Here is a 27,531-nt window from a genome sequence, read left to right as displayed (position 1 = left end):
GATTGACATATGAAAACCCAAAGTCTAGGATGTTTAATTTAAAATTTATAGATACTTTATGCTGAAATGGTTTTTGAAGTATACATGCTGTAAATTACTACCATTTTTTAAGTTTCCATGTGTTTTTCAGTAATTGGAACTTATTATTGTAATGAATGTTTTTTCTTTCAGGTATAAGAAGCTGCTGTCCCTCTTAACCTTTGCTTTGCAGTCCATTGATAATTCCCACTCAATGGTTGGCAAACTTTCCAGAAGGATCTACTTGAGTTCTGCAAGAATGGTTACTACAGTACCCCATGTGTTTTCAAAACTGTTAGAAATGCTGAGTGTTTCCAGTTCCACTCACTTCACCAGGATGCATCGCCGTTTGATGGCTATTGCAGATGAGGTGGAAATTGCTGAAGCCATCCAGTTGGGTGTAGAAGACACTTTGGATGGTCAACAGGATAGCTTTTTGCAGGCATCTGTTCCCAGTGACTATCCGGAAACCACAGAGAAGAGTTCCCCTGAGTGCACAATCCATTTAGAGAAAACTGGAAAAGGATTATGTGCTACAAAATTGAGTGCCAGTTCAGAGGACATTTCTGAGAGACTGGCCAGCATTTCAGTAGGACCTTCTAGTTCAACAACAACAGAGCAACCAAAGCCAATGGTTCAAACAAAAGGCAGGCCCCATAGTCAGTGTTTGAACTCCTCTCCTTTATCTCATCATTCCCAATTAATGTTTCCAGCCTTGTCAAGCCCTTCTTCTTCGGCCCCATCTGTACCAGCTGGCACTGCAACAGATGTCTCTAAGCATAGACTTCAGGGATTCGTTCCCTGCAAAATACCTTCTGCATCTCCTCAAACACAGCGCAAGTTTTCTCTACAATTCCACAGAAACTGTCCTGAAAACAGAGACTCAGATAAACTTTCCCCAGTCTTTACTCAGTCAAGACCCTTGCCCTCCAGTAATATACACAGGCCAAAGCCATCTCGACCTACCCCAGGTAATACAAGTAAACAGGGAGATCCCTCAAAAAATAGCATGACACTTGATCTGAACAGTAGTTCCAAATGTGATGACAACTTTGGCTGTAGCAGCAGTAGTAGTAATGCTGTTATACCCAGTGATGAGACAGTGTTCACCCCAGTAGAGGAGAAATGCAGATTAGATGTCAATACAGAGCTCAACTCCAGTATTGAGGACCTTCTTGAAGCATCTATGCCTTCAAGTGATACAACAGTCACTTTCAAGTCAGAAGTTGCTGTCCTCTCTCCTGAAAAGGCTGAAAATGATGATACCTACAAAGATGATGTGAATCATAATCAAAAGTGCAAAGAAAAGATGGAAGCTGAAGAAGAAGAAGCTTTAGCAATTGCCATGGCAATGTCAGCGTCTCAGGATGCCCTCCCCATAGTTCCTCAGCTGCAGGTTGAAAATGGAGAAGATATCATCATTATTCAACAGGATGTAAGTATAGATTCTTTAAGAGGTTAGAAAACTTCCTTGGGGCTAGGCAGTGACTCATACCTGTAATTCCAGCACTTTGGGAGGCTGAGGTCGAAGGATTGCTTGAGCACAGGAGTTCAAAACCAGCCTGGTCAACAAAGCAAGACCCTGTCTCTACAAAAAATTAGCCAGGCGTGATAGCACACCTGGGGTCCCAGCTACTCAGGAGGCTGTGGTGGGGAGGGTCACTTGAACCTGGAAGTTTGAGGCTGCAGTGAGCTGTGATTACACCATTGCACTCTAGCCTGAATAACAGAGCAAGACACTGTCTCACAGAGAGCTTCCTTGGACCATACGAAAATAAACCTAATTCAGAAATGCTGCTTCTAACATTTAGAAGCAGATTTTTCCACATAAAATTATTACTTATACAACAATAATGTTTGTACTGTTTAAACAGCAATAATTCTTGTCTGTGGGCATTTCTGGTTAATTCTATAATGGTGATCACTTTTGCATTTGATGTTAGTCACAAATACCTTCCATTCAGAGGTCACATTTATAGGTGGTTTGGGAAGCCAGACTGAACAAGAATAATATCTTGCCGACTAATTTCACAAAATCTTACTCCTTTAACAGTAAAAAGATTGCTTTCATTTAATATGTAGACACCAGAGACTCTACCGGGACATACCAAAGCAAAACAACCGTATAGAGAAGACACTGAATGGCTGAAAGGTCAACAGATAGGCCTTGGAGCATTTTCTTCTTGTTATCAGGCTCAAGATGTGGGAACTGGAACTTTAATGGCTGTTAAACAGGTAAATATCTAGTGAGCATATAAATGAAATGATTCAAATCACAAAATGAAGCATGTTCAGTAAAAAGAATAAAGGATATGTCCACATGTTTGTACTTTAGCTCTTTAAACTTTGAGAAACTTAGATTTCAAAGTAGATGTTTCCAAAGCACCAGAAATATCATGAATTCTGTTGTTATTAAACGTTGAGGCTGCACGTGGTGGCTCATGCCTGTAATCCCAGCACTTTGGGAGGCTAAGGTGGTTGGATCATTTGAGGTTAGGAGTTCGAGACCAGCCTGGCCAGTGTGGTGAAACCCTGCCTCTACTAAAAATACAAAAATTGGCCAGGCATGGTGGTAGGCACCTGTAGTCCCAGCTACTCAGGAGGCTGAGACAGAAGAATTGCTTGAACCCAGGAGGTGTAGAGGTTGCAGTGCGCCGAGATCGCACCATTGTACTTCAGCCTGAGCGACAGAGCAAGACTGTCTCAAAAAAAATAAAAGTTGAAGTATGATTATCATAAGACTACAATATCAAGATGGGCCTTACAAAGGTTTTTTTGGTTTTGCTTTTTGTAGGTAGTAGAGGTGTGGTTTTCAAGTACTTTCAACAGTGTACTGGTGCAGTGCCATCTTGGAGTTTCAGTGGTTTTACTTTTTATAATGAGTATACTTAGGATACGAAAATTATTAAACTTTCATTTTTAAATCATGTTGATTATTTTCCCATATTTGGACTTTTCTCATTTTTACTCTGAGACTATTGGAATATTGACTATATCCGGATATTTTTGTCATTTCTGATGTTCACTGCTGCTTACGCTAGATTCTTAGTGTTTAAAAGAGTTTGACTTGGGTTTTTTTAAAGTACATTGCATCCATGAACATAAATGCCATCTGTTGCTAATATATATGCTGGTTTGCATTTGTTCGTTTTAGATCAGATTGCTAGAGAAAATATGCAAAACTCTGTGAACATGTTTATTTGAAACAGGTGACTTATGTCAGAAACACATCATCTGAGCAAGAAGAAGTAGTAGAAGCATTAAGAGAAGAGATAAGAATGATGAGCCATCTGAATCATCCAAACATCATTAGGATGTTGGGAGCCACGTGTGAGAAGAGCAATTACAATCTCTTCATTGAATGGATGGCAGGTATGTTAATGTTTTAAATTACAAATAGTAGTACATGGATTTAACTTTCTGTGATTAAATTTAGGAAAAACCGGTTTAATTAAAATTTATTTTTATCAAATAGTTTGGGTTTCTAAAACCAAATCACCCGAATATATTAGTATGAACCACAGATACTTCATTTTGTATTTCATTTAATATAAATGAAATATTGACTATCTCTACCTTTTAAACTTTTCCAGTGTGTTTTTCAATGATTGTGTAGCATTGTTGTTTTTAATACTTGATATGTATAAGATCTGTATATTTCCAGGTATCCATGATAAACTGGACAGATGAGGAGGTGTTTTAACATAACAATATAAAAACAAAATTAACATATAACTTGAAAACTTACTACAAGTAAACTAGCACTGAAGCATAAAGTTGAACCTTGTCATCTGCTGAAATAAATGAAGACTGAGTTTTATTTTGTATTATACAATGTATACAATAAAATTAATGACCTGATGTGATGAACGGGTTAAGTGTTTGGTTTAACTTCTTAGATTTGCGTGTGTATTTAAGAGTGCATTTCTATTTACCAATCAGTTCTTAAGTGCGTTATGTGTTGTTGGTCTTAATAAAGATTTACGCTACAGTAGATAGGTTGACTACTATAAACACTTTTAAAAGCAGCTAAACTTGAGACATGTTCCAGGACAGAGCTAGTAAATGGTAGGATATGAAGCCTAACTCTGGGTCTTCTGTTCCTCCTCCCATTCATTTCACCTTTTACTAAATAATTGTTAACATTGTTTACTTTAGTCATTAATAAAGTTGTTTTGTGTTATTTTGAGAAGACAGAGAAGTGAATTGTACATTTCAGAAATAGTTTCATCCAAAATGGTTAACTTTTACAGCTTTCTGAAATCTTGACCCTCCAATAAACTGGTTCCCTGTGGGTTCCATGAAAGTGTCTCCTAATTAGTAGTTTTTGAGATGATATAGGAATATGTTAGTTTTGAAATGTTTTTCTTCTATTTCATATGTGAATGTGAGTTCATGCAGTGAAAACCTTAGAAATCAAAGTGTAATAAATACTTTTAATTCCATCTTTAAGTTTATGATAATTATTTCTATTGTCTTATAGGGGGATCTGTGGCTCATTTGCTGAGTAAATATGGAGCTTTCAAAGAATCAGTAGTTATTAACTACACTGAACAATTACTTCGTGGCCTTTCGTATCTCCATGAAAACCAAATCATTCACAGAGATGTCAAAGGTAGGAATTCTTTTAATTATTATCTAGTGACAATAAAAAAAATTAATGTAATTTTAAAATTCAGGGCTAGGCGCAGTGGCTCACACCTGTAATCCCAGTACTTTGGGAGGTGAAGGCAGGTGGATCAGTTGAGGTCAGGAGTTCGAGACCAGCCTGGCCAACATGGTGAAACCCCATCTCTACTAAAAATACAAAAATTAACAGGGTGAGGTGGCGCATGCCTGGAATCCTGGCTATTTGGGAGGCTGAGACAGGAGAGTCGCTTGAACCCAGAAGGCAGAGGTTGCAGTGAGCCAAAATCACACCACTGCACTCCAGCCTGGGTGACAGAGCGAGACTCTGTCTCAAAGAAGGAAAAAAAAATGAACGTTTGTTGATGGTTTCTAACTATGGGATTTTTTTCTTCTGAGTAATTCAGAATATTAGAACCGAAAGAAGTCTTAGGGGTCATTTAATCTGCCTTCCTCATTTAATAGAAAAATATATTGAATACAAGAGAGGCTGTGCCTTTTCTACAGTTTTATTGCTAGTTAATGGCAGAAAGTATACAATACATGTCTCCAGATTCCCTGTCTTGGCCTCATGATACACAGGCTCCCAGAAAGTTCCTTTACCTGGTTTTATTTAGAATAATGGGATATTGGGATATCATAAACTTCTTTTAAGAAAAATTCCTTCAAATCTTTTGTGGTTCCTGTTCTTTTTTTTTTTTTTTTTTTTTTTTTTTTTTGAGACAGGGTCTCTGTCGCTCAGGCTGGAGTGTAGTGTTGCAAATTTGGCACACTGCAACCTTTGTTTCCTGGACTCAAGTGATCCTCCCACCTCAGCCTCCCAAGTAGCTGGGACAACAGGTGTGCACCACCATGCCTGGCTAATTTTTTATATTTTTTGTAGGGATGGAGTTTTGCCATGTTGCCCCCAGGCTGGTCTTGAACTCCTGGGCTCAAGCGATGCGCTTGCGTCAGCCTCCCACAGTGCTGAGATTACAGGCATGATCCACCGTGCCTGGCCTCAGTTTATTTTTCTCAAGAGCAAATTTGGTTTTCTGTCATCATTCTTTTTAGCTAGTATTTGACATAATGTATTGAAGTAATTTTATAACTTTTTAAATTAAGCTCTAATTATGAATTTAGCACATATACTTTGAATTGGTCTAGATCAGTATGTTTCAACAAAATTGTCTTCAAATGTAAATTAGGCTAAAATGTGAATTTTGGAAAAAGATTTTGTTGGAAAGCATATTAAAGGTTTTCAACACTTATTCTTTCAAGTTTCACTAAATCGCCTTTTTGATCTCCTTGTGCTTTATAATATTTGTTTTTCAGACTTTGCTTTCAAGGTTTTAGATTTTCCTTATGCTAGAGAGAGCTGTGTGCCTTTAGCAAGAATGAAGTGAAAGGAAAAGAGAGTAACTGTCTGAACCTCTGAAATGTTCACTTCTTTCTTTTGTAGTTGTTCTATTTCATTAGTATTTTTACTGGGTTTTTAATCTGTCCTTATTTTTGTTTTTTTAATGTACAAGGTCATTTGCTGTGTTTGTTGACAGGTGCCAATTTGCTAATTGACAGCACTGGTCAGAGACTAAGAATTGCAGATTTTGGAGCTGCAGCCAGGTTGGCATCAAAAGGAACTGGTGCAGGAGAGTTTCAGGGACAATTACTGGGGACAATTGCATTTATGGCACCTGAGGTGAGAAGCATCTTTGAGTGTGATGAAAGAAAATATTTTTGAGTTCTCTGTAACAGCATTATACTAAACCATCTTGCAGTGGTATCTAGTATGTACTTACCAATTAGAAGTCCATGGCCCTTAAAATACGGTTTTAATAGTATCTTTCATTGAGACCCTTCTTCCCAACCTTTCTGTCTTTGCCTTGACACGATTCAAAAAATAGGTTCTAATAGATTTGCTTAAGGGCTGTTACTAATAAAGAATTTTGGGGTAATTTATAGCAGTTGTTTCGTAGTAAACTCAAAGTGCACATAACAAATTTTTAAAAATATTCCCTCTCTATTCTAAAAGGAGATGAGCATACAGAGGCAGGTTCTGTCAGTAGTGGAAGGAGTTTAAGCATTGTTCCTCTGATTCAGCCTCTTCTGTCGTGTTCATAATTCTTCATGTTCATATGTAGTAATGTTTGTTGTCCTCTTGCCACTTAGTTTGCTAAGAGCAAAATTCTGTGATGTGACTCTGCTTCAGAATCTCACAATTCTCCAAAATATTTTTGTATACCTGGAAAATTAAGCTATTAATGAAATAAATTAGATTTAGGTAGTCCACATAATTGCTGTTTGTACCAGTTTTCTCCCTAAGGTAAGAAAGTAGAATCTATAACTACAAATTGGCCTTCTCTTTTTTCAAATGAGTCATATTTCCAAATTAACTCTGATTTATTTTAGGTACTAAGAGGTCAACAGTATGGAAGGAGCTGTGATGTATGGAGTGTTGGCTGTGCTATTATAGAAATGGCTTGTGCAAAACCACCATGGAATGCAGAAAAACACTCCAATCATCTTGCTTTGATATTTAAGGTAATTGTGAGATAAAAATTACTTCTTGGTGCTAAAAGGAGTACAGCAGAATTTGGCAGGAGGCAAATTTTGATGGGTTCTCCCTAACAATCTAGCATGAAGGTAAATAAATAAATTGTATATTTATTCAGAGAGGATTTGATACACAATTTTTTTTACTTTAAGATGATGTAAAAGCAATACAAATTAAGTAAAAACCATACTTTGAATTTTGATTTTTTTCTGAGCTAGCAATATGTGGTACGATATAATCTGATGATGCCAGGCAGTGGCAGCGAGTCACAGCTCCCAGTCAGCCACACAGTCACGAGAGTAAACAACCAATACTCTATAGTGGACTGTGTTGTCAGATGATTTTGCTGAACAGTAGGCTAATATAGGTATTCCAAGCACATTCAAGGTAGACCAGACTAAGCTACAGTGTTTGGTGGGTTAGGTGTATTAACTGCATTTTTCAGCTTACAATATCATCAACTTAAAAGGGTTTATCATGACATAACCTCAGCGTAAGTCGAAGAGCATCTGTGTATATTTCCAGTAGTTGGTATTGTCAGTGGTGTTGTCAATGTTAGTGACATACATAGTCACTTCTTGTTATTTGAGGTAGTTATGCTCTGTTAAGTTGCTACAAATATTGAATTAGCAAATAGTAAAATACTGCTCCTAGAAGAAATTAGAATATGTACTGCATTTATATATATGTGTATCTATATCCATCCATCACTTTTAAAACGTGAAATTCCTCATGCATTTTACATAATTCAAAATTTTTAAAATCTAATTTACCATTTTCTTTTGTTTGTTTTTTTGTTTTTGTTTTTGAGACAGTCTCGCTGCAGTGCCCAGGCTGGAGTGCAATGGCGCGAACTCAGCTCACTGCAACCTCTGCTTCCCAGGTTCAGGCGATTCTACTGCCTCAGCCTCCCGGGTAGCTGGGACTACAGGCACGTGCCACCATACCCAGCTAATTTTTGTATATTTAGTAGAGATGGAGTTTCACTATATTGGCCAGGCAGGTCTTGAACTCCTGACCTCAAGCCCGCCTTGGCCTCCCAAAGTACTGGGATTACAAGTGTGAGCCACCACATCTGGCCTAATTTACTATTTTGTATATTTTTAAAATTCACACCCAAGTCAGTTCAGTCCTGTCTACCTTTCGTACCTTTTTATAACTCACAAATCAGTTATCTCCTTTTCCACCATAGAATAGATAATGGTTGAGATTTTTAGCTTTTCAGTAGATGTGATGGTTGAAATCATGGGCTTTGGAGTCACACTGACCTAGTTTTAATAACCTGGCTCTACCCCTTACTGGCCATGTGATCATAGGAAAATTATTTTTTGTGTCTACCCTCTATTTTCTCATATGTAAAATTGGTGCAAGAACCCCATGAAGCACGTACTTCGTGGGATTACTATGAAGATAAACAAAATAACACCTAGGCCTTAGTCAAGCACTCAGCCCACACAGTCAACTCCACCTGCCGTAACCTCCTCCAGTGCTCCCCACACTTACTATATAACCTCCTCAGTCACCTCTCTGACAATACCTGTTTTGTATTACCACCTCATTTCCTCTATTCTTTCAGACGTCCAATGTTCCTTCTCTACGTGGTTCAGATTCTTACTCTCTTTAAGGCCCACATTTTGTGCTTCTCCTGCTTAGGCACCCGCTTTTAACTCCTTCCACAGATTCTCCTAGCATTTTAGTACATACTTGTTTCTGACACTTTGTTTCTTGTCTCCTAGTTATGTTCCTATCTTGCCTCCTTTTTCAAACTACCTCACGTCTGATTCATTTTTTTCTTTTCAGAGTCTTATACAGAAGTTGCTCAATAAATAACTCATGGCTAGGATCAATTTGAAAGTTTGATGTTATTTTAAGAGTTTTGGTGAGACCCTGGAAACAATTGTAAATAATTTTCAAATTGGCACAGTTCATATTTTAACAGATTTCATGGCATTCTCCTTCCTAGGTAAAGTTTAAAGAGAATTGTACTATAACATTTTCAGTTTCCTTAACTTGAAGTAAATACTTTGAGGCCTTTGGAATCACCCCAAAGCTTTCTCAAACACTTCCATACCCTGTTTATGATAGTATGAATTGCTGTAGCATGTTTTTTTAGAGAGTGATTTGGCAATATCTGCCAGAATTTTTAATGCACTTATTCTTTGACTCAGCTGTGCCCATTGTTAGGAATTTACTCAAGATTATGTCTAGAAGTACCAAGTGTCAAGTTCAAGATTATTCAGTCTACTCAAGAAAGTAATTAAATTATCCACACTATACAGAAATTAAACAAGTGTAAAGCTGTTGATGTTGATTTACAAAGTGCTACAAGATTATATTATTAAGTGAAAAGAGCAAGGTATATAAAGTGATCCTGGCCAAGTACAGTGGCTCATGCCTGTAATCTCAGCATTTCGGGAGGCTGAGGTGGGAACAGAGCTTGAACCCAGGAGTTGGAGAGCAGATTGAGCATAGTGAGACCCCATCTCTATTAAAAAAAAAAATTAGCTGGGCATAGTGGCACCACCTGTGCTCCCAGGTGCTCAGGAGGCTGAGGTGGGAGGATCGCTTGGGCCCAGGAGGTCAAAGCTGCAGTGAGCCGTGTTCAAACCACTGCACTTCAGCCTGGGTGGCAGAGTGAGAGAGACCCTGTCTCTAAATTAAGTTTTCTCTTTTGTAGACATTTTAGAAAATCTTACGTCTGTCAATGTATTGGCCTTTTTTCTCCACAAACACACACACACACACAAATCGTCAACAGTAAGTTACATTTGGGGAGAAGGAAGAGGGACTTTAATTTTTTGTTTTGTATTTTTCCTTTTTGTGGTGTGTAAGATGTGTATATATCAGCTGAGTATATTGTGATACAGGATCACAGACCTTAGAGGAATTTTCTTTATATTATTTTGCATTTTTTTAACCCAAAGCATTTATGAAATTACTGGGATAGGGAAAAAAAAGAGTTTTCTTGTGATTAGGAGTGGGTAGGTGAGTTTAAAGTAGTCAGACTTAAAACTTTTTTATAAAATCATTCTTCATAGTGTATTTGATACTAAGAATCAGAATTTGTCCAACATGGAAGGAAAAAAACAATGCAGTTGTGTTTTCTATGTATTAAATTGACTCTTCAGTTTTAGTCTTTCTTAATCTAAATAGCCCTCTCTGCTGAAGAAATAGAAAATGTGCAGTAAGAACAAACCATCTTGGAGACTGACTATGAGGACAGCAGAATCCATTTGAGTGAATACTTTACCTGAACATTTTGATGTACTTAGCCTTGTTGATTTAAATAATAAGGAATAGGATATATTTGATCAAATCCTAAAATCCTAAAAGTTGAAAGACTGTTAGAGAAAACCTCCCATCCGGTGGATGAATCTTTTTATAGACTTTTTGATAACAGAAAATCCTCCCACTTCTGCTTCATTTCTCTCTGTTCAGGATGTAAATGTAAGGGTTATGAGGTCGATGCACATGTGCTTGTGTATCAGAAGTTCCAGTCGTGCAAAGCTTCAACACTCTGGCTTTTTCTCCACAGATTGCTAGTGCAACGACTGCTCCATCGATCCCTTCACATTTGTCTCCCGGCTTACGAGATGTGGCTCTTCGTTGTTTAGAACTTCAACCTCAGGACAGACCTCCATCAAGAGAGCTACTAAAGCATCCAGTCTTTCGTACTACGTGGTAGCCAGTTATGCAGATCAACTACAATAGAAACAGGATGCTCAACAAGAGAAAAAAACTTTTGGGGAACCACATTGATATTCTACTGGCCATGATGCCACTGAACAGCTATGAACGAGGCCAGTGGGGAACCCTTACCTAAGTATGTGATTGACAAATCATGATCTTTACCTAAGCTCAGTATGCAAAAGCCCACAACTAGTGCAGAAATTGTACACCGTGCCTTTCAAAGAACTGGCCTAGGTGAACAGGAAGACAGTGAAGTTTGCATGACTAAATTGCAGAAGCATAATTTTATTTTTTTGGGGCACTTTTTCAGCAATATTAGCGGCTGAGGGGCTCAGAATCTATTTTAATATTTGAATTATTCTTCCATTTCATATAGTGATCACAAGCGGGGGTTCTACAATTCCGTTCAGATTTTTTGTCACTGGCTATAAAATCAGTATCTGCCTCTTTTAGGTCAGAATATGCTATGAGTAGCATTACATACATATATTTTTAAAAGTTGATACTTCTTTATGACCCACAGTTGGCCTTTATTTTCTTAAACACCTGGGCAATTGTGGCTCATTGTGCATTTTACTGTTGGCCCATTCATTTCGTTTTTGGAAATTATGGTTTTGTATTTTCATTTTTATTTACATTCATTTTTGTTTATTCAGGGAAAGGTGATCTTTTTTTCAAACCAGAAAAAAAAAAAAAAAAAAAAAAAAAACTAGATATGAACAAGAGTTCATTAAATATCTTGCTATTGTAAAAGTTTTTAAAATACAGACTTAATTTTGTTTTTTATATTGGAATACAATAAAGTACTACCTACATTTGAGTCAGTCACCACTCTTATTGTGCAGGTTAAATATAAACTAAAAATTAACTGTCCTCTGTGATGCAACTCACAACGAAGATCAAGATTACCTTAAAATTTATTTGAATTTTTTAAGATGTTTTGGTTGTCAAACTGTAGGAAACTTCACAACATTTAAGTCTTATTCTGTATGTAACAATCCATCATTCACCTTCACTACTGGTAATAACATATGACTGCCATTTTCCTTTTACCATGCATCATCTCTTTACAGTAGGCCTGGCAGATCATTTTTAAAAAAGATTATTCAACTACCAATCAGTAATGTTTTTAAAGAATACATTTGCTTTGAACTTGGAAAATGTGTTCAGAAAGAAAAGTGGAATTGAATTTCATTTATACACTAATTCCTTGGATTTTGCACAGTTACCTAATGGTTTTAGTCTGGAGTTAAATTCAGATGCATGGAATCCTGAAGGAAAATGGTAGCTTTTTAATCTTTTTGTGTGTGTGTGAGTCTTTTAAATCAAATACTGATTAACTATTAAATACAACTTTTGAGATTTTAGTTTTAACTCTTCAGAAGCCAGTGTGAAATAGAATTGGTTATTCTCAAAGACTCAGGATAAACTAAATAAGCTATATAGAGTACATTTAAAATGTACAACACAAATTGGAAATACAATAAGTTACAAGATAAGTTTACAGGGATATATTGCTTATAATTTTTAAAAGGCAGTTTGTTTTTTATGTGAATATGTTTCTTAGTGAAATTTTACATTCCTTTGTTTTGGAAGATTGGCGATATTTGAAGAGTTAAAAAATAGTACAGAAATGTGAAGTTTGGTAGCTCTAAATGTGTTGTACTTGACTTTCTGTTTTATTTTTTTTTTTTTTTTTTTATTTTTTATTTTTTGACTACTTAGAATTTTCACAATTCTAATAAGATTGTTTCCAAGTCTCTCATGTGCAAGCTTTAAAGGATGCACTCTTGCCATTTTATGTACTGGAAGATCATTGGTCAGATGAATACTGTGTCTGACAAAAATGTAAACTGTATAAACTGAGGAACCTCAGCTAATCAGTATTACTTTGTAGATCACCATGCCCACCACATTTCAAACTCAAACTATCTGTAGATTTCAAAATCCATTGTGTTTGAGTTTGTTTGCAGTTCCCTCAGCTTGCTGGTAATTGTGGCGTTTTGTTTTTTGTTTTGTTTTCAATGCAAATGTGATGTAATATTCTTATTTTCTTTGGATCAAAGCTGGACTGGAAATTGTATCGTGTAATTATTTTTGTGTTCTTAATGTTATTTGGTACTCAAGTTGTAAATAACGTCTACTACTGTTTATTCCAGTTTCTACTACCTCAGGTGTCCTATAGATTTTTCTTCTACCAAAGTTCACTTTCACAATGAAATTATATTTGCTGTGTGACTATGATTCCTAAGATTTCCAGGGCTTAAGGGCTAACTTCTATTAGCACCTTACTGTGTAAGCAAATGTTACAAAAAAAAAAAAAAAAAAAATCTCTGGGTTAAGAAAATTTGGCTTAAATGTATCCTTTGTTATTTTAAATATATTGAGATATTTTAATTAAAATTTTTACCCCATTGAACCGATTTTATAGTATTTGTACCTATTTTGGTGTTTTTGTCTTTATAGTAAATAAAAGTTTTTGAACAAATGTTAATTGTTACTTTTATTTATTTTGAAATAATTTCATACTTATATAAAAGTTGCAAGAATACCACAGAGAACTTCTGTATACCCTTCACCCAAAGACCCTAGTCAGGTTTCGCCAGCTGCCCATTTATGTCCTTTATAGCAAGAGGATCCAAACCAGGATCACAAGTTGCTCTCAGTTGTCATGTTTCTTCAGTCTCATTGAATCCAGGGCCATTCTTAGTTCTTCCTTGACCTTAATGGCCTTAATTTTTTAAAGATTTCAGATTATTATTTTATAGAAGCCCCTCAAATTGAGTTTGTCTGGTGCTGCTTCTTAATTAGATTCAGAGTACACACTTTTGGCAGGAACATCACAGGTGATGCTGTGCTCCTCTCGGTGTGTCATGTCAGGATGCAGACAGGTCGTTTGCCCCGTCACTGGTGATAACTGATAGTAACACTGTATAGTTACTCTTTCCTTTTATAATTAAAATCCACCTTTATAATTGAAAGTATTTAGGGGCCATATTTGAGGCTACATAAATATCACGTTTCTTGCCCAGTTTTAACTCTCTGCTCTTAGCTTTTTTGCCTGAATATATTACTCTGATGGTTGCCAGATGGTGATCTAGTTCCTTTGCAGCAAAATGCTGCAAAGAAGAGCTTTCCCTTCTCCCATTTATTTTCATGTATCATATATTTGCTCAAGTTGCAGATTTGCCCAGTGGGAATGTCTGAAAGCTAGCTTCTCTATCCTTGGCAAGCCACCATTATTCTTTAAACTTCCATACTTTCAGCCCCATCTTACGCCAAAGTGTCTCCTTTGGCACTGGGATCAGCCATTTTCCCAGAGCTCTGATTCCTTTGATGGAGAACAGTATTTTTAAAACCAAGATCTGGGTGCTAGATAGGCTCAATTCTACTGTGTGTCACCGCTCATTGGCTCTCTTGGTAGAGCTAGAATATATATATGAATATATACAGTTCTGCACACACTTGTAAAATATGCATACATATACCTACATACATACACATAAAAACCATGAGCTCACACCAACCTTCCAATTGCAATCCAACGCCAACAGGGTTCACTCAAGCTTTCCCTTTTTCCAGATTTGTAACTTCCTTTTCAGGCAGAATCGTGACTCCGATTATTCCCAACATACTGACTGACTTGCTTAATTCTTCCCCTCCCCCATGTAACCAATATCCATGCAGGATGGTTAATGTCAGAGTTCAGAAGCCATTTTGTTTCTCTACATTGGTTTCAAGTTTCTGTATGATTTGATTTTTTTTTTTTTTTTTTTTTTTTGGCGGGGGGACAGTCTCGCTGTTGCCCGGGTTGAAGTGCAGTGGCACAATAGCTCACTAAAGGCTCTGCCTCCCAGGTTCAAAGGATTCTCCTGCCTCCCGAGTAGCAGGGATTATAGGTGGACACCACCATACCTGGTTAATTTTTGTATTTTTAGTAGAGACAGGGTTTCACCATGTTGGCCAGGCTGGTCTCGAACTCTTGACCTCAGGTGAACCACCTGCCTCAGCCTCCCAAAGTATAATTTGATTTTAAATGTACATCTTTTAAATAGGTTTTGGGTATTTTTGCAAAAGGGTATATTTCTGTCACTTAAGAAAAATATTAAGTTGGAGAAAAGTTTTTGTTCCAGATGAATAGAATCAATTCTATTGCTCCTTAATTCTTTTTAAATGATATTAATAATTTTATAAAATGGGTGACAGTCTTCATGTCAGAAACCAGAAAAATGTTGGGCTATTATGCTCATATGGAACTGATGTAAGTCATTTGTTATAAAACAATGCATGAAATAACTACAGTCAGGGAAAACAGTGACTAATGAAAACTTACACAAATTGCTGTCTTTCTATGTCATGACATGGTTTGGCCGTTTTAAATTATACTGTAAGCATAAATGCCAGGTTGAGCTGTGATGATAAAGGAAAGGACTGGCCTCTTGAAGTAGGTAATGACGGATTTGGTGACTACAGGACCTGAGATACAACCTAGGTTAAATCTGGTTCTGCCACTTACCTGCTACGTGACCCCCATTTTGACTTTCCGAACCTCCATTTCTGCATCTATAAAATGAAAGTGACAGTGTTGTGAGAAGTAAGAGAGCCTATATAAATGGTGTAGAATAGTACCTGGCATGTAGTGAATGCACAATATGTGTTTTTATGAAAGACCCAAAGGTCACAGACTCAAAACACCCACTGGACTAGATCCCCAGCAAGGCTTGTGGCAGACCTAAGAGTTTGCGTCAAGTTCATGTCCAAGGTAGGCCACTGTTACCATGTCAGAATGAAAGCCCGGTGTTGTAAAATGCTCTAAATTTTCAAGAGAAACTGGAAATCTGGATTTTAGGTGCAATTCCCTATGTTTAAACATTAAAAACTAATTTAAATCCTTATTAAGAACTATAAAAACTATTTGGGCTAGACTACTGGCCTGTGGCTGACTACCTTTTGACCTCTGACCTGTGCCCAGACTTAGAAAACAAAAGAGGTAGAAAATTAGAGGGGAATCTCAGCTTTGGGAAATTGGATCTAAGACTTTTGTCTTTTTGTTTGTTTGTTTTTTGTTTGAGACAGAGTCTCGCTCTGTGACCTGGCTGGAGTTCAGTGGCATGATCTCCGCTCACTGCAACCTCCAACTCCCTGGTTTAAGCGATTTTCCTGCCTCAGCCTCCCAAGTAGCTGGGATTACAGGCACTCGCCACCACGCCTAGCTAATTTTTTTGTATTTTTAGTAGAGACGGGGTTTCACCATGTTGGCCAGGATGGTCTCGATCTCCTGACGTCATGATCTGCCCGCCTCAGCCTCCCACAGTGCTGGGGTTACAGGCGTGAGCCACCATGCCCAGCCAAGACTTTTGTCTTCTAAGATGTGAGATGAACAAAAGTGGAGATGCTGATTATAGATGCTAGAGAGCTTACCTCTGAAGAGAAAATTAATGTCTTAACTATACACACTAATGTGAAGTGCTTACCACTATAGCTCAAGTATCATGTTACAAAATATTCATATGCATATGTAGCATTCAAATATGTTGTCAATGTTAGAGTTAACTTTGTAGGTTTTATTTTGCAATAGCTAACTGTCTGCACAATCTGTTACCAAAAGAACTCCATCGATGACTGAAGCCAATCTCATTAGTTGGTATGCAACCTGACATCTCTATACCCCATGCCTCATGGCCCTCAGTTTGTAGCTTATCAGATCTGTAGAGGTAAAACCAGCCTAAGCTGATGTGGTGAGGGATAAATCCTTCATGCCCCAAAATTCTTTTTCCCACAATGCTGAGATTCCTGTTAAGAGTTTATTTTTGAGATAACTAAGTGATAGCTTCCCTTAAAGTCAATTTGCTTAATAAGATTTCTCAACATCTATGTAGACATAGTGAGAGGATGAGGATTGTAACCAGGGTGAAATGGAGAGAAAGGATAGGAGGAGAAATAAAAAGATGGGAGAGAGTGGCACGACGATATTTGTGCGTTAGAGCACCCTTGCAGTATCTTGAAGAAAGAATCACATGGGCCAATACAAAAGGCAGGGAGAAAGAAGGCAATTGCAGTATCCAGAGCCTAGGTAAAGGTAGCATCATAGGAATGAGGAGGAAGAGACAAATCTGAGTGATATTAAACAGCAGAATTGAAAGATTGTAGAAATGACCTTGGGGGAAGGGTATGAGGAGGATGGAGAATGACATCGAGGATGCGTCTGCTATCCAGGCTTGGTCACCTGTGTGAACGCTGGTGCCGTTACTGATACAAGGAAATGACAGGGGAGTAGACTGGAGGACAAGATGTGCTTTGGACATGTTAAATTCGAGTTGTCTGGAGGATATTCAAGTAGAAGTTTCCAGTAATACTGTATATGCACATCAGTACCTCCAGAGATACTTTGGTTGCAAATAATAAATGTGAAAGCTATTGACATATAAATGGTCACTGAAGCGATTGATAGATCATGTAGGGTTGTACTCAGCTGCATGTAAAAGTGACTGGACACATAGCCTACGAACGAGAGAGGGTAAGCAGGTCAGGGCCGGTGTATTAGGCCTAGGATGTCATCGATGTTGCCATGCTTTATCTTTCCGCTCCACTCCTCTTAGCATGAGGCTTTCATCCTCAGGCTCCAACTCTGGTCTCCAATCTACAATCAGAGAAAGAAAAAGGAAAATAAAAAGGTAGTGCCTGTGTCAGGAAGACACAAACTTTCCTAAAAATACTTCTGAGATTTTCACTCACATTTCATTTGACTAGAACTCCCCAGCTGTAAGGAAGTCGAAGAATGGGCATCAAGCAGGTAACTTTACAACATCTACCACAATGAGTGACAAGGGAAATAGAGGAGAATACTCAGGAGAATATGTTCAGTGAGGAAAAACCAACACCAGAACCCCGATGAAGACCAAGATTTAAGGCATAGACAGAAGCAGAATAGATAAAGGAGACAAGAGCTCATCTTCAGAAACTAGAAATGCACAGGGTCAGGGAAATCAAGAGAGGAGAATGTTTTAAAGAAAGGTCAGTAATTTCAAAAGCCACAGACGTCAGGTAAGATAAGAACTTCAGTCTCACAAGGGGAATGGCAAGGACCATTCCAGTGAAGCCAACTGGAAGGAAACATGATCATATCTGGGCAAGCATGGTCATGGAGATGACGTGCATAACCTACTTTGTCCAGAAGTCTGTCTAGGAGCAAAAGTGAAGGGAACAACGTGGAAGAATTATTTGGCCAATTATGCAACATCCAGAAGAGGGCAGCAGAGTAAAACTTTTCTTTAATTTGCACTGACTGCCAGATATCTGAAAATCAAACGTTATCTCACCCCTTTCTCAGGAATAGAGCAGAAATCTCAGTGCTCCCCTTAGAATGCTGAAAAAACTCAAAACAATCACTGAGAGTTGCATTTTTCCATTCTAAAACCTAGATTCAATGCTTATCTATTGCATAACAGGGTGTTCCTAGTCCCTCTACCTCCTTCCAACAGTCTACTTAACAACAAAAGGAGAGGCTGTAGCAAGATACTTGATGCCCTTTCCTGGTCTCTTGTTCTCAGAACCACTCTGCTGACAGCTGGCAGGGTCATCTATCCATCCATCCATCCATCTATATCCATCCATGCATCTATCCATCCATGCATCCTGCCAACCACTCTTCCTCTGAGCTTTTCAAACTCTATTTCCAGCTAGTACTCTGCTACTAGAACATTCAATGACTATCTACTGCTGACTACCTCAAATGTCCATGTTTTTTAATGGTCTGAACTTACTCTGCCTAAATCTTTATTTCCTACTATCCCTAATGCAAAATTTCTGTTCTACTCCTTTCATTATATTCCTGCTCTCCGAATCCACTGTGTTCCACCCCACCTCTGCACCTTCCCTCACACCAGTGGTTTTCAAACTTTTTGTTCTCAGAGCAGTCAAGAAGTGCTGCCACAGAATATTCCAGTTGATTCCCAAGACTGCCAAAACTAGCTGTGTACTACACACCTATATGTGGCATGCTGTACAGTATAGTCCTAATAGATTTGTGTATTTATTACATTTTTTTACAGTCGATGGCAGTAAAGTGGCCAGAGGAAAAGATGCCTTTTGCTAATTCATACAAAGAACTAGCAGAGACCATTTTCTCCTCCTTTTTATGCAATATTTTAGTTCCTGCAGCACAAAATTATTTTAAAATACTTTCTAATTTCATCAATATGTAACATACTACTATAATTCACAGAATTGGTATTAACTACAACATTCAATGAAATGTCACATACTTTCCTTCTCAAAATTTTGAATCACAATATGTGGTTCTAACACTCAATTTCCCAAATATTTTTGTCTTCAGACCCCATTACAGTTTTAAAAATTGTCAGAAGCCCCCAAGGACCTTTTGTTCATGTGGTTAATAGCTGCTGATATTTACTATGTCAATATTAAAATTGATAAATGCATAAAATACATTAATTCACAAGAAATAACTATTAAAACTTATTACATGTTAAATCAGATAACATATCTTTATGAAAAATCACTATATCTCACCCCCAAAAAAGTAGGAGAGTGACATGTTTTATATTTTTTCAAATCTATATAGTTTTTTTTTTTTTGAGAGGGAGTCTTACTCTGTCACCCAGATTAGAGTGCAGTGGCGCCATCTCAGCTCACTGCAACCTCTGCCTCCTGGGTTCAAGCAATTCTCCTGCCTCAGCCTCCCGAGTAGGTGGGATTACAGGCGCCCACCACCATGCCCAGCTAATTTTTGTATTTTCAATAGAGACAGGTTTTCACCATGTTAGCCAGGCTGGTCTCAAACTCCTGACCTCAAGTGATTCACCCGTCTTGGCCTCCCAAAGTGCTGGGATTACAGGCGTGAGCCACTGTGCCTGGCCAAATCTATGTAATTTTTAACTTAATAAAAGGCAGTTGGATCCTCATATCTGCTTGTGCATTCAATCTGTTGTTTTATCACACATGTAACCTCTGGAAACTCCACTGTACCCTCAAGAAAGAATGAGAGTAAAGACAAATACATCTCAGTACAATTAAGAAAATAATTTTGACCTCATAGAGCCCAGAAAAGATCCTAGGGACCTCCAGGGTCCCCAGACCACATTTGAGAATTGCTGGCTTCTATTAATCCCTTCTACTTCTCTTCTACTTATTTCTCCTTGAAGCACTCCCCAACTCCGGTAGCTCACACTGAAATTCTATGGTAATTAATATTTAATTTTTAGAAATTATATGTTTTCCCAAATAGACTGTAATCTTTTAAAGTTGTACCTAGGCATACAGTTTTCAGTGAATAAATATTTGCCAGTTATGTTACCCACATTAGGCTACATAGCTATTCAAATAGTCTACAGAATATCTGCTATCTCTAATTATCATCTCTCTTCCAGCACCGAATTTTGAAATCAAAGTTGTGCCTGCTACTTCCTCTGTCCCCCGACACCCAATACACACACACACACACACACACACACACACACACACACACACTACAATTTCCTTCTCTGTGTTGGATCATTCCCATCAACACACAAATATGCTATAAGATCTTTTATCTTACCAAATTATTCTCTGCCTTTAGCTCCATTTTTCTTCCTCTCTTTCCATAAAATTTACCGAAAGAGACACACACACTTGTTCCCATTCCTCGCCTCACATTAGGTTCTCAATGCACTCAAACACACTCAAACCTATCACTAAAACTGCTTTTGACCATCTTATGAGGGGTCTGCATTTATTGACAGGTGACTTCATAGTCACTGCTCAATCTATGTTCTTTGCCATCCCCTTTTTCTTCCTGGGTGATCTCATCCAGTGCTCTGGCTAAAAACTCTCACCAGCTATGGCTTTGGAGCTCCAGATGTGAGAAGGTTCAACTAGTTACTTGACATTTCTTGGAGGCATTTCAAAACTTCACCTTCCCATATCCAATCCATTGGCAAGTCCGGTGAGTTTCTCCAAAATAGAACCCCAATCCATTCACCCTCTCCATCTCCACAGTTACCACCCTAGTCTAAGCTACCATCGTCTCTGCCATAACTACTGTATTCGCCTCCTAACTGGCCTTACCGGTGTGGTGATTGCCACCTTTTCACCACATAATATCCAAAGTGATCTTTTTAAAACATGAATCAGATCCTATCACCCTCCTGCTTAAAACCCTCCAGTGGCTTCCCATTACACTAAGAATCCCAACTCCTCACCAGGACCTACAGGACTTGGCCTCTTCTCTTTCTCCCTGACTTCATCTTTCCCTTTTTCTTACTTACCCTGTTCCATAACCTTATTTTCCTTGCTTGAACATGTCAAGCTCCTCCCCACCTGTGCTTGTCCATTTGCATTGCAATAAGGAATACTTGAGGCTGAGTAATTTATAAAGAAAAGAGGTTTATTTTGCCTCACAGTTCTGCCAGCTGTATGAGAAGTGTGGTGCTGGAGCATCTGCTCCTGGTGAGGCCTCAGGAAGCTTCCAATCACAGCTGAAGGCAAAGGGAAGCTGGTGTATCACATACAGAGAGAAAGTGCATGGGAGAGAGGAGATGCCAGGCTCTTTTCAACAACCAGCTCTTGCATGAACTCACACAGCAAGAACTCACTCAATGAGGTGAGGACAGCACCAAGCCATAGGTGAGGGATCTGCCCTCATGACCCAAACACCTCCCACTAGGCCCATCTCCAACACAGAAGGTCACATTTTAACATGAGATTTGGAGGGAAAAAAACATCCAAACCATATCACTACCTCAGTGCCTTTGCATTTCCCATTGGGAGAATCTCCCCATGAATATTTTCAAGTTTGTTGCATTCTTGTCATTTAGGTCTCAGTCATTTGTGTCATCAGCCTATCAAAAATTGCTACCCCTAATCCCACACCATGTGACCCACATAAAGAGAGTGGGGTCCCAGCAGGAAACAGATAACACATGCAAAATAAGACATTTGAAAATAATTGTGTAACAGCATGGACAGAATGAAGGGAAACCACAGGGAGATTGTATAGAACCATGGAGTTGGCAATTAATAGAGTGCTGTTACCATCCATAGGCCTGAATGAAACCCGGAAACACAGAAGACTACATGGAGAGGATCTTAGGTTGGGATACAGCCAGTACACAGAGACCAGCACCTCACTCTCCTCTATTCTTGAAGTTCCCTGCCAGTGCTCTCCACTGGTCGAATCCACTTGGAAGCAGGAAGACAAGGGACCTTGTTGTTGTGCAAGCCAGTCAATCCCCCAGGGTGTGGACAGTGGCTCTGGAAAGGCTACATAAGATATCCAGCCCACTCTCTTCTCATTATCCTGCCTTATTTTCTTCACAGCATTAATCACTGTCTGACATTATTTATGTGTTTAGTATCTGTCTCCTGCACTAGAGCTCGGGACATAGTAGGAGTTCAATAAATTATTTAAAAATCAAGTTAATCTCATTTTGAACTCTGGAAGTTACAATCTGTGCAGGCATACATGCCCTATTTATAGATATTTAGGACACTGATATTAAAGATGATTTTACCAGCCAGGTGCTGTGCCTCACGCCTGTAATCTCAGCACTTTGGGAGGCCGAGGCAGAAGGACTGATTGAGCTCAGGAGTTCAAGACAAGCCTGGGCAACATAGTGAGACCCCATCTCTACAAAATTAAAAATTAAAAAATTAGCCAGCCATGGTGGTGTGTGCCTGTAATCCCGGCTACTTGGGGAGGATAAGGAGGGAGGATTGCTTGAACCCAAGAGTTGGAGGCTGCAGTGAGCTATACCTTTTTTCAAAAAAGAACATTTTTCCTACACAGTACTTTTGTAATTTATAGCATAAATGGGCTTTAAATGGAAAAACACAGCACATACATTCTTATCTTCAATTGGGTAAAGTATTTGGGGAAACTGGAAACAACAGGAAGTGGGAAAAAGAGTCAGAAGAAGAGAGTAATTTTGGATAGCAGCACATCTCCATGCCCATCATGGCCAATCTTTTGCTTGCTATCGATGATATATTATAAAACTGTCAATTTGTCATTCTTCATTCATCTGTATTTAAAATGTTATGTAAATCAATAAAGACACAGATGATTTAAAAGACACTATGAACCAATGACCTACTTGATATTTATAGAACACTAAACCCAACAACTACAGAATACACATTCCTTTTACCTGAACACGGTATATTCACCAAGATAGAGTGCATGCTGGGACATAAAACAAGTCAATAAATTTAAAAGAATTGAACTCATTCATGTTTTCGGACACAACAGAATTAAACTAAACACCAGTTACAATAAGATATCTAGAAATCCCAAATATTTGGAAATTAAAAACACATTTCTAAATATTTCATGGATTAAAAACATAAATCACAAAGAAATTTTTAAAAATATTTTGTACTGAATGATAATGAAAATACAACATATCAAAATTCCTGAGATTTGGCTACAGTAATGCTTGGAAGGATAGTTATAACTTTAGATGCTTCTATAGAAATGAAAGAAGGAAAGCCCAAAATCAGTGACCTAATATTTTATTCTGACAAACTAGAAAAAGAAGAGAAAAATAAACCCACTGTAAGTAGAAAACATAAAATACTAAACATAAGAATATGACTGGTCACAGTGACTTATGCCTGTAATTCCAATGATTTGGGAGGCATAGGCAGGTGGGTCACTTGAGGACCAGTTCAGGCAACATAGTGAGACCCCATCACTAAAAATAAAAAAAGAAAGAAAAAAGACAAGAACAGAGGTCAACAAAATAAAAATTAAGCAGGGAAAAGTAATAAAGCCAAAAGCTGTTTCTTTGAAGATTGACAAACCCTCAATTACACTCATGAAGAAGGGAACACAAACCACCAAAATCAGGAACGAAAATGGGCTATTACAACAGATCATACAGACATTAAAAGGCTAGTAAGACGGTATTTATAAACAACTTTATGCCAAGATATTTGACAATTTAGACGAAATGAACAAATTCCATAAAAATATAACTTACCAAACAACACAAGATGAAACAGACATTATGAATAGTCCCGTATCTTTAAAATAAGTTGAATTCATTATGAAAGAAAATTACAAGCCCAGATGTTTTCACAGGCAAATGCTATCTAAAAAATTTTAAAACATACTTCAAAATAATGTGGGATGACAATAGCATATGTTAAAACCTACAAGATCTGACCAAAGAGGTACTCATAACTCAGTAGTTATGTCAGAAATCCAAGGACAGATCAACATTTGACAATGTGTCATCATTCACTACATGAATAAAGGAATAAAAACTATATGGTCATCTCAATAAACAGAGAAAAGTATTTGATATTTATCATTCATTTAAAATTTAAAACAATAAAAAATTTTTGGAAAGTCAAAAATAGAACTTTAAAAAACTTCATAAAGTATACCTACCAGAAAATTACAGTAAATACTAAACTTGAAGGCAAAACCTCAAAACTAGAAGAATGCAGTAGACTTACACAAACCAATTAAGGGTAGATCTTCAAGAAGTATCTTTGAGTAAATCAAAGAAGTTGTGGATCCTTATAGTATTTTAACAATACTCAGAAAATACTATGTATTTTCTATAAAAACATACGCAGGTATGTAAATACATAAAAATAAAACTGGCAGAAAACACACCAGTCTGATAATTTCTGAGAAGCGCCAAGGACCAGGATTGGTGGAAGCACAAGGTATAGAGTTTGGTTAAGGGTGACTTGAGCTTTAGCTACCATGTTTCTATTTATACAACTTTAGATGCTTCCGTCAGAAAAGAAGAAAAGATTAAAATTAGTGACCTAATAACCTACTTTAAGAAACTAGAAAAAGGTTTTCATTAATTACTTACGTAACCAAAATTTAATTTTAATACCATAAATACAAAAAACACTGTAAAAATACACAAAAACTGATTTATTTTCTTTTTTGAGACAAGTACATTACCATAGGTAAAGATTAAAGTAGTTCTTTTGGGTTCTTTATTAAGTTTGGAGACTATAAAGAAACTTTCTTGTATGCCACTTATTAATACATCCTGGAAATGAATTGACTCCATTTATCAAGTCAGGTAAATCTAGATTATGCCAAATTATCAAACACAGAGTCTGATAGAAAAGCCTCTAGAGTTTGCTAACATTCTATACGATATGAATGAAATAGAGACACTGGTGGATACTTTTTCTCTTTATTTCTTTCAGAATAGAACAAATTAGTCCCGCAGCTACTGGCAATTGGCTTTTTTTTTTTCTTTCTTTTTTTTTTTTGAGAGGGAGTCTTGCTCTGTCACCCAGGCTGGAGTGCAGTGGCGGATCTCGGCTCACTGCCACCTCCGTCTCCCGGGTTCAAGCGATTCTCCTGCCTCACACTCCTGAGTAGCTGGGACTACAGGCACGTGCCACCAAGCCCCCGGCTAATTTTTGGGTTTTTTTTTTGTTGTTGTTGTTGTTTTGTTTTGTTTTTTAGTAAAGACGGAGTTTCGCCATGTTTGCCAGATTGGTCCTGAACTCCTGACCTCAGGTGATCCACCTGCCTCAGCCTCCCAAAATGCTGGGATTACAGGCGTAAGCCACTGCGCCCGGCCTTGGCTGAGTTTTTATTAGATCTGAGCCGTTCAATTTCAACTTCTGTTTAGGATCCAACCTCGCTCTCAGGCAAAGAATAGAGGAAATGATACCAACGTATTTATCTGTCAATAAACACTTGGTGATTTGAATATGGTTAAGGGATTCCTGTAGTTTGCCCCCCTTAAAAGTGAACTTTGTCCAAACATGTTCTAAATATGTGTGTGTGTGTGTATGCATCTGTGCCTTGGCGAGGAGCAGTCGTAAAGGTCCTCTTAAATTTCACCTAGAGACAGACTACTTCCCACCTCATCCTCTGAGGTCAACATTAGCCTAAATACCAAAGCCAGATTAAGACGCTACAAGAAAACTACGGAACAATATCTTTCATGAACCCAGATGCAACACTTCTAGACAAAACTTTTCCAAATTGAATCCAAGACCATATTAAAAGGACAAAAGCATCTCAGTGGTTGCTTGGGGACTGGGGGAGGGGCTGGATCCCTATCTTGGTTTTGGTGTCGAAAACCTATCAAATTGTTCACTTTAAATACATGCAGTTTATTGTATCCCCACCATACCTCAATAAAGCTGTTTTTCAGAAACATTTGCCCACGTAGTTTTGCCTTTGGGGTGAATGAAGAGAAAAACGAGTGAAAACAGGGCATCATGACATTTCGTTCTTTTACGTGTATATATTCGCAAAACGCCCAAACTGGTAACTTTGGGAACACGGGTTCACGCAGGAGAAGGGCTGCTGTCGGGGAGGGCTGAAACTGGGGTTCCCGAAGTCGGACTGCTCGGGGGCCACGAAGAGAGGGGGAGAGAACGTCGAGGAAGAGGCAGAGCTCAGGCGGACGGAGGATGGAACACAGAGCGCGGCCAGGACAAAGGGCAGGCCAGACCGCCGTGACAGAGAAACCAGGCGGTCCGCTCCCGGGATGCGGTCTCGAGGGCGAGTTGGCCCCTGAGGCCCGGTGACCCTTCGCCCGCAACCAGGGCTAGCGCCTGTGTGCGCCCACGGAAACACCCGACCGACTGGAGAAAGAAAAAGGGGTCAGGGGACCTCCTTCCAGCTCTACGCGCCTCTCATTCAGAGGTAGAGGTCAGGAAAGGGGAAGGACGGAGCCCCAGAGCAACAGAAGTCAGGCGGTGCCAGGGACACTGAGGTCGGAGCCAGGGGAAGGCTGCCGAGCGCGGTCCTCGCTCCTCCCGGTCCGGGACGGGCCAGAGGCCTCGATCCGCCTTCCCCGCGCCGTCCTGGTCAGGGCCCCGCGGGGCAGCCATGCCGGGACGTCTGCTGCGGGGCCTGTGGCAGCGATGGGGCCGTTACAAGTACCGCTTCGTTCCCTGGATCGCGCTGAACCTAAGCCACAACCCGAGGTGAGAGGGCGGGACGGCAGAACGAGGGGCGCCTGCCTTCAGTTCCCAGACGCCACCACGGCCGCGGGACGCGAGGCGGACTGCCTGAAGCGGACTGCCGGTCTGCTATGGGCAGGCCAGGGAGGGCAGGGACTGAGGTGGGCGGGCCGGGTGGGCGGGGACTGAGGCCGCGGAGGGGTTTAAGGACCCTGGGCCAGAGGCGGGCGGGGCCGAGGCTGGTGGAGTCAGAGGCGAGCTGGAAGCCTGAAGTGGGCGGTGGCTTCAGGTGGGCGGGGCCTATGTCCTGTTTCCCAGTGTCCGCCGCGCTGCCAGGCCCGCGAGGCAGGGCTCGCCAGCCGGAGGTGTCTCCTGTTTTGTATTGCGTTCCGCACTGACTAGGGGAAAAAATGGAAACTTTTTTAAAAGACCGCTCTTACCGCGTGAGAGTGCGTGGCTTTTTCTCCACCAAGCCTTAATTAGGTGCTTGAATTTCCTCAGAAAAGCCAAACCAGGGTTTATTTTCATAGTTCATACAAGTACTTCACGTGGTTAAAGAAGCCCGTCCCGGCTGTGAGAATAGCGTGGAGTAGCTCGCGCGTTAAGAACGGGCAGAACGCCACTCAAAAGCAAGTCGGGATGGTGGGTTTCGGATTGGGGTGCGTCCCGCAGGCGTTATTAAGGGCTCACCAGTGATCATCTCAACACCGTGCTCACCAAAGAGGCCGACCGGGCCTCCCTGAAGTCAGTGTCCGAAA

General features: G+C 39.2%; 2 protein-coding genes across 6 annotated transcripts in view; both read left to right on the top strand.

Annotated features, from left to right (window-relative positions):
* Positions 1-13,355, top strand: part of MAP3K1 (mitogen-activated protein kinase kinase kinase 1) — a 77,278-nt gene extending 63,923 nt beyond the window's left edge. The window contains exons 14-20 of the mRNA XM_050794656.1: positions 172-1,453; positions 2,101-2,253; positions 3,228-3,390; positions 4,502-4,633; positions 6,180-6,322; positions 7,033-7,164; positions 10,713-13,355. Coding sequence (XP_050650613.1) covers positions 172-1,453; positions 2,101-2,253; positions 3,228-3,390; positions 4,502-4,633; positions 6,180-6,322; positions 7,033-7,164; positions 10,713-10,862 — 2,155 coding nt within the window. The 3' untranslated portion in view covers positions 10,863-13,355. The remainder of the gene's footprint in view (positions 1-171; positions 1,454-2,100; positions 2,254-3,227; positions 3,391-4,501; positions 4,634-6,179; positions 6,323-7,032; positions 7,165-10,712) is intronic.
* A 13,040-nt stretch (positions 13,356-26,395) lies between these two features.
* Positions 26,396-27,531, top strand: part of SETD9 (SET domain containing 9) — a 29,468-nt gene continuing 28,332 nt past the window's right edge. For 2 of the 5 annotated variants that reach the window (XM_050794672.1, XM_050794671.1), the window contains exon 1: positions 26,678-26,797. In XM_050794672.1, the coding sequence (XP_050650629.1) occupies positions 26,700-26,797 (98 nt within the window). In that variant the 5' untranslated portion in view covers positions 26,678-26,699. The other 3 variants (XM_050794677.1, XM_050794675.1, XM_050794676.1) reach the window with 3 other exon arrangements.

This window comes from Macaca thibetana, chromosome 6 (assembly GCF_024542745.1).
Source record: "Macaca thibetana thibetana isolate TM-01 chromosome 6, ASM2454274v1, whole genome shotgun sequence".
NCBI lineage: Eukaryota > Metazoa > Chordata > Mammalia > Primates > Cercopithecidae > Macaca > Macaca thibetana.
This window is presented reverse-complemented; position numbering and strand designations above follow the sequence as displayed.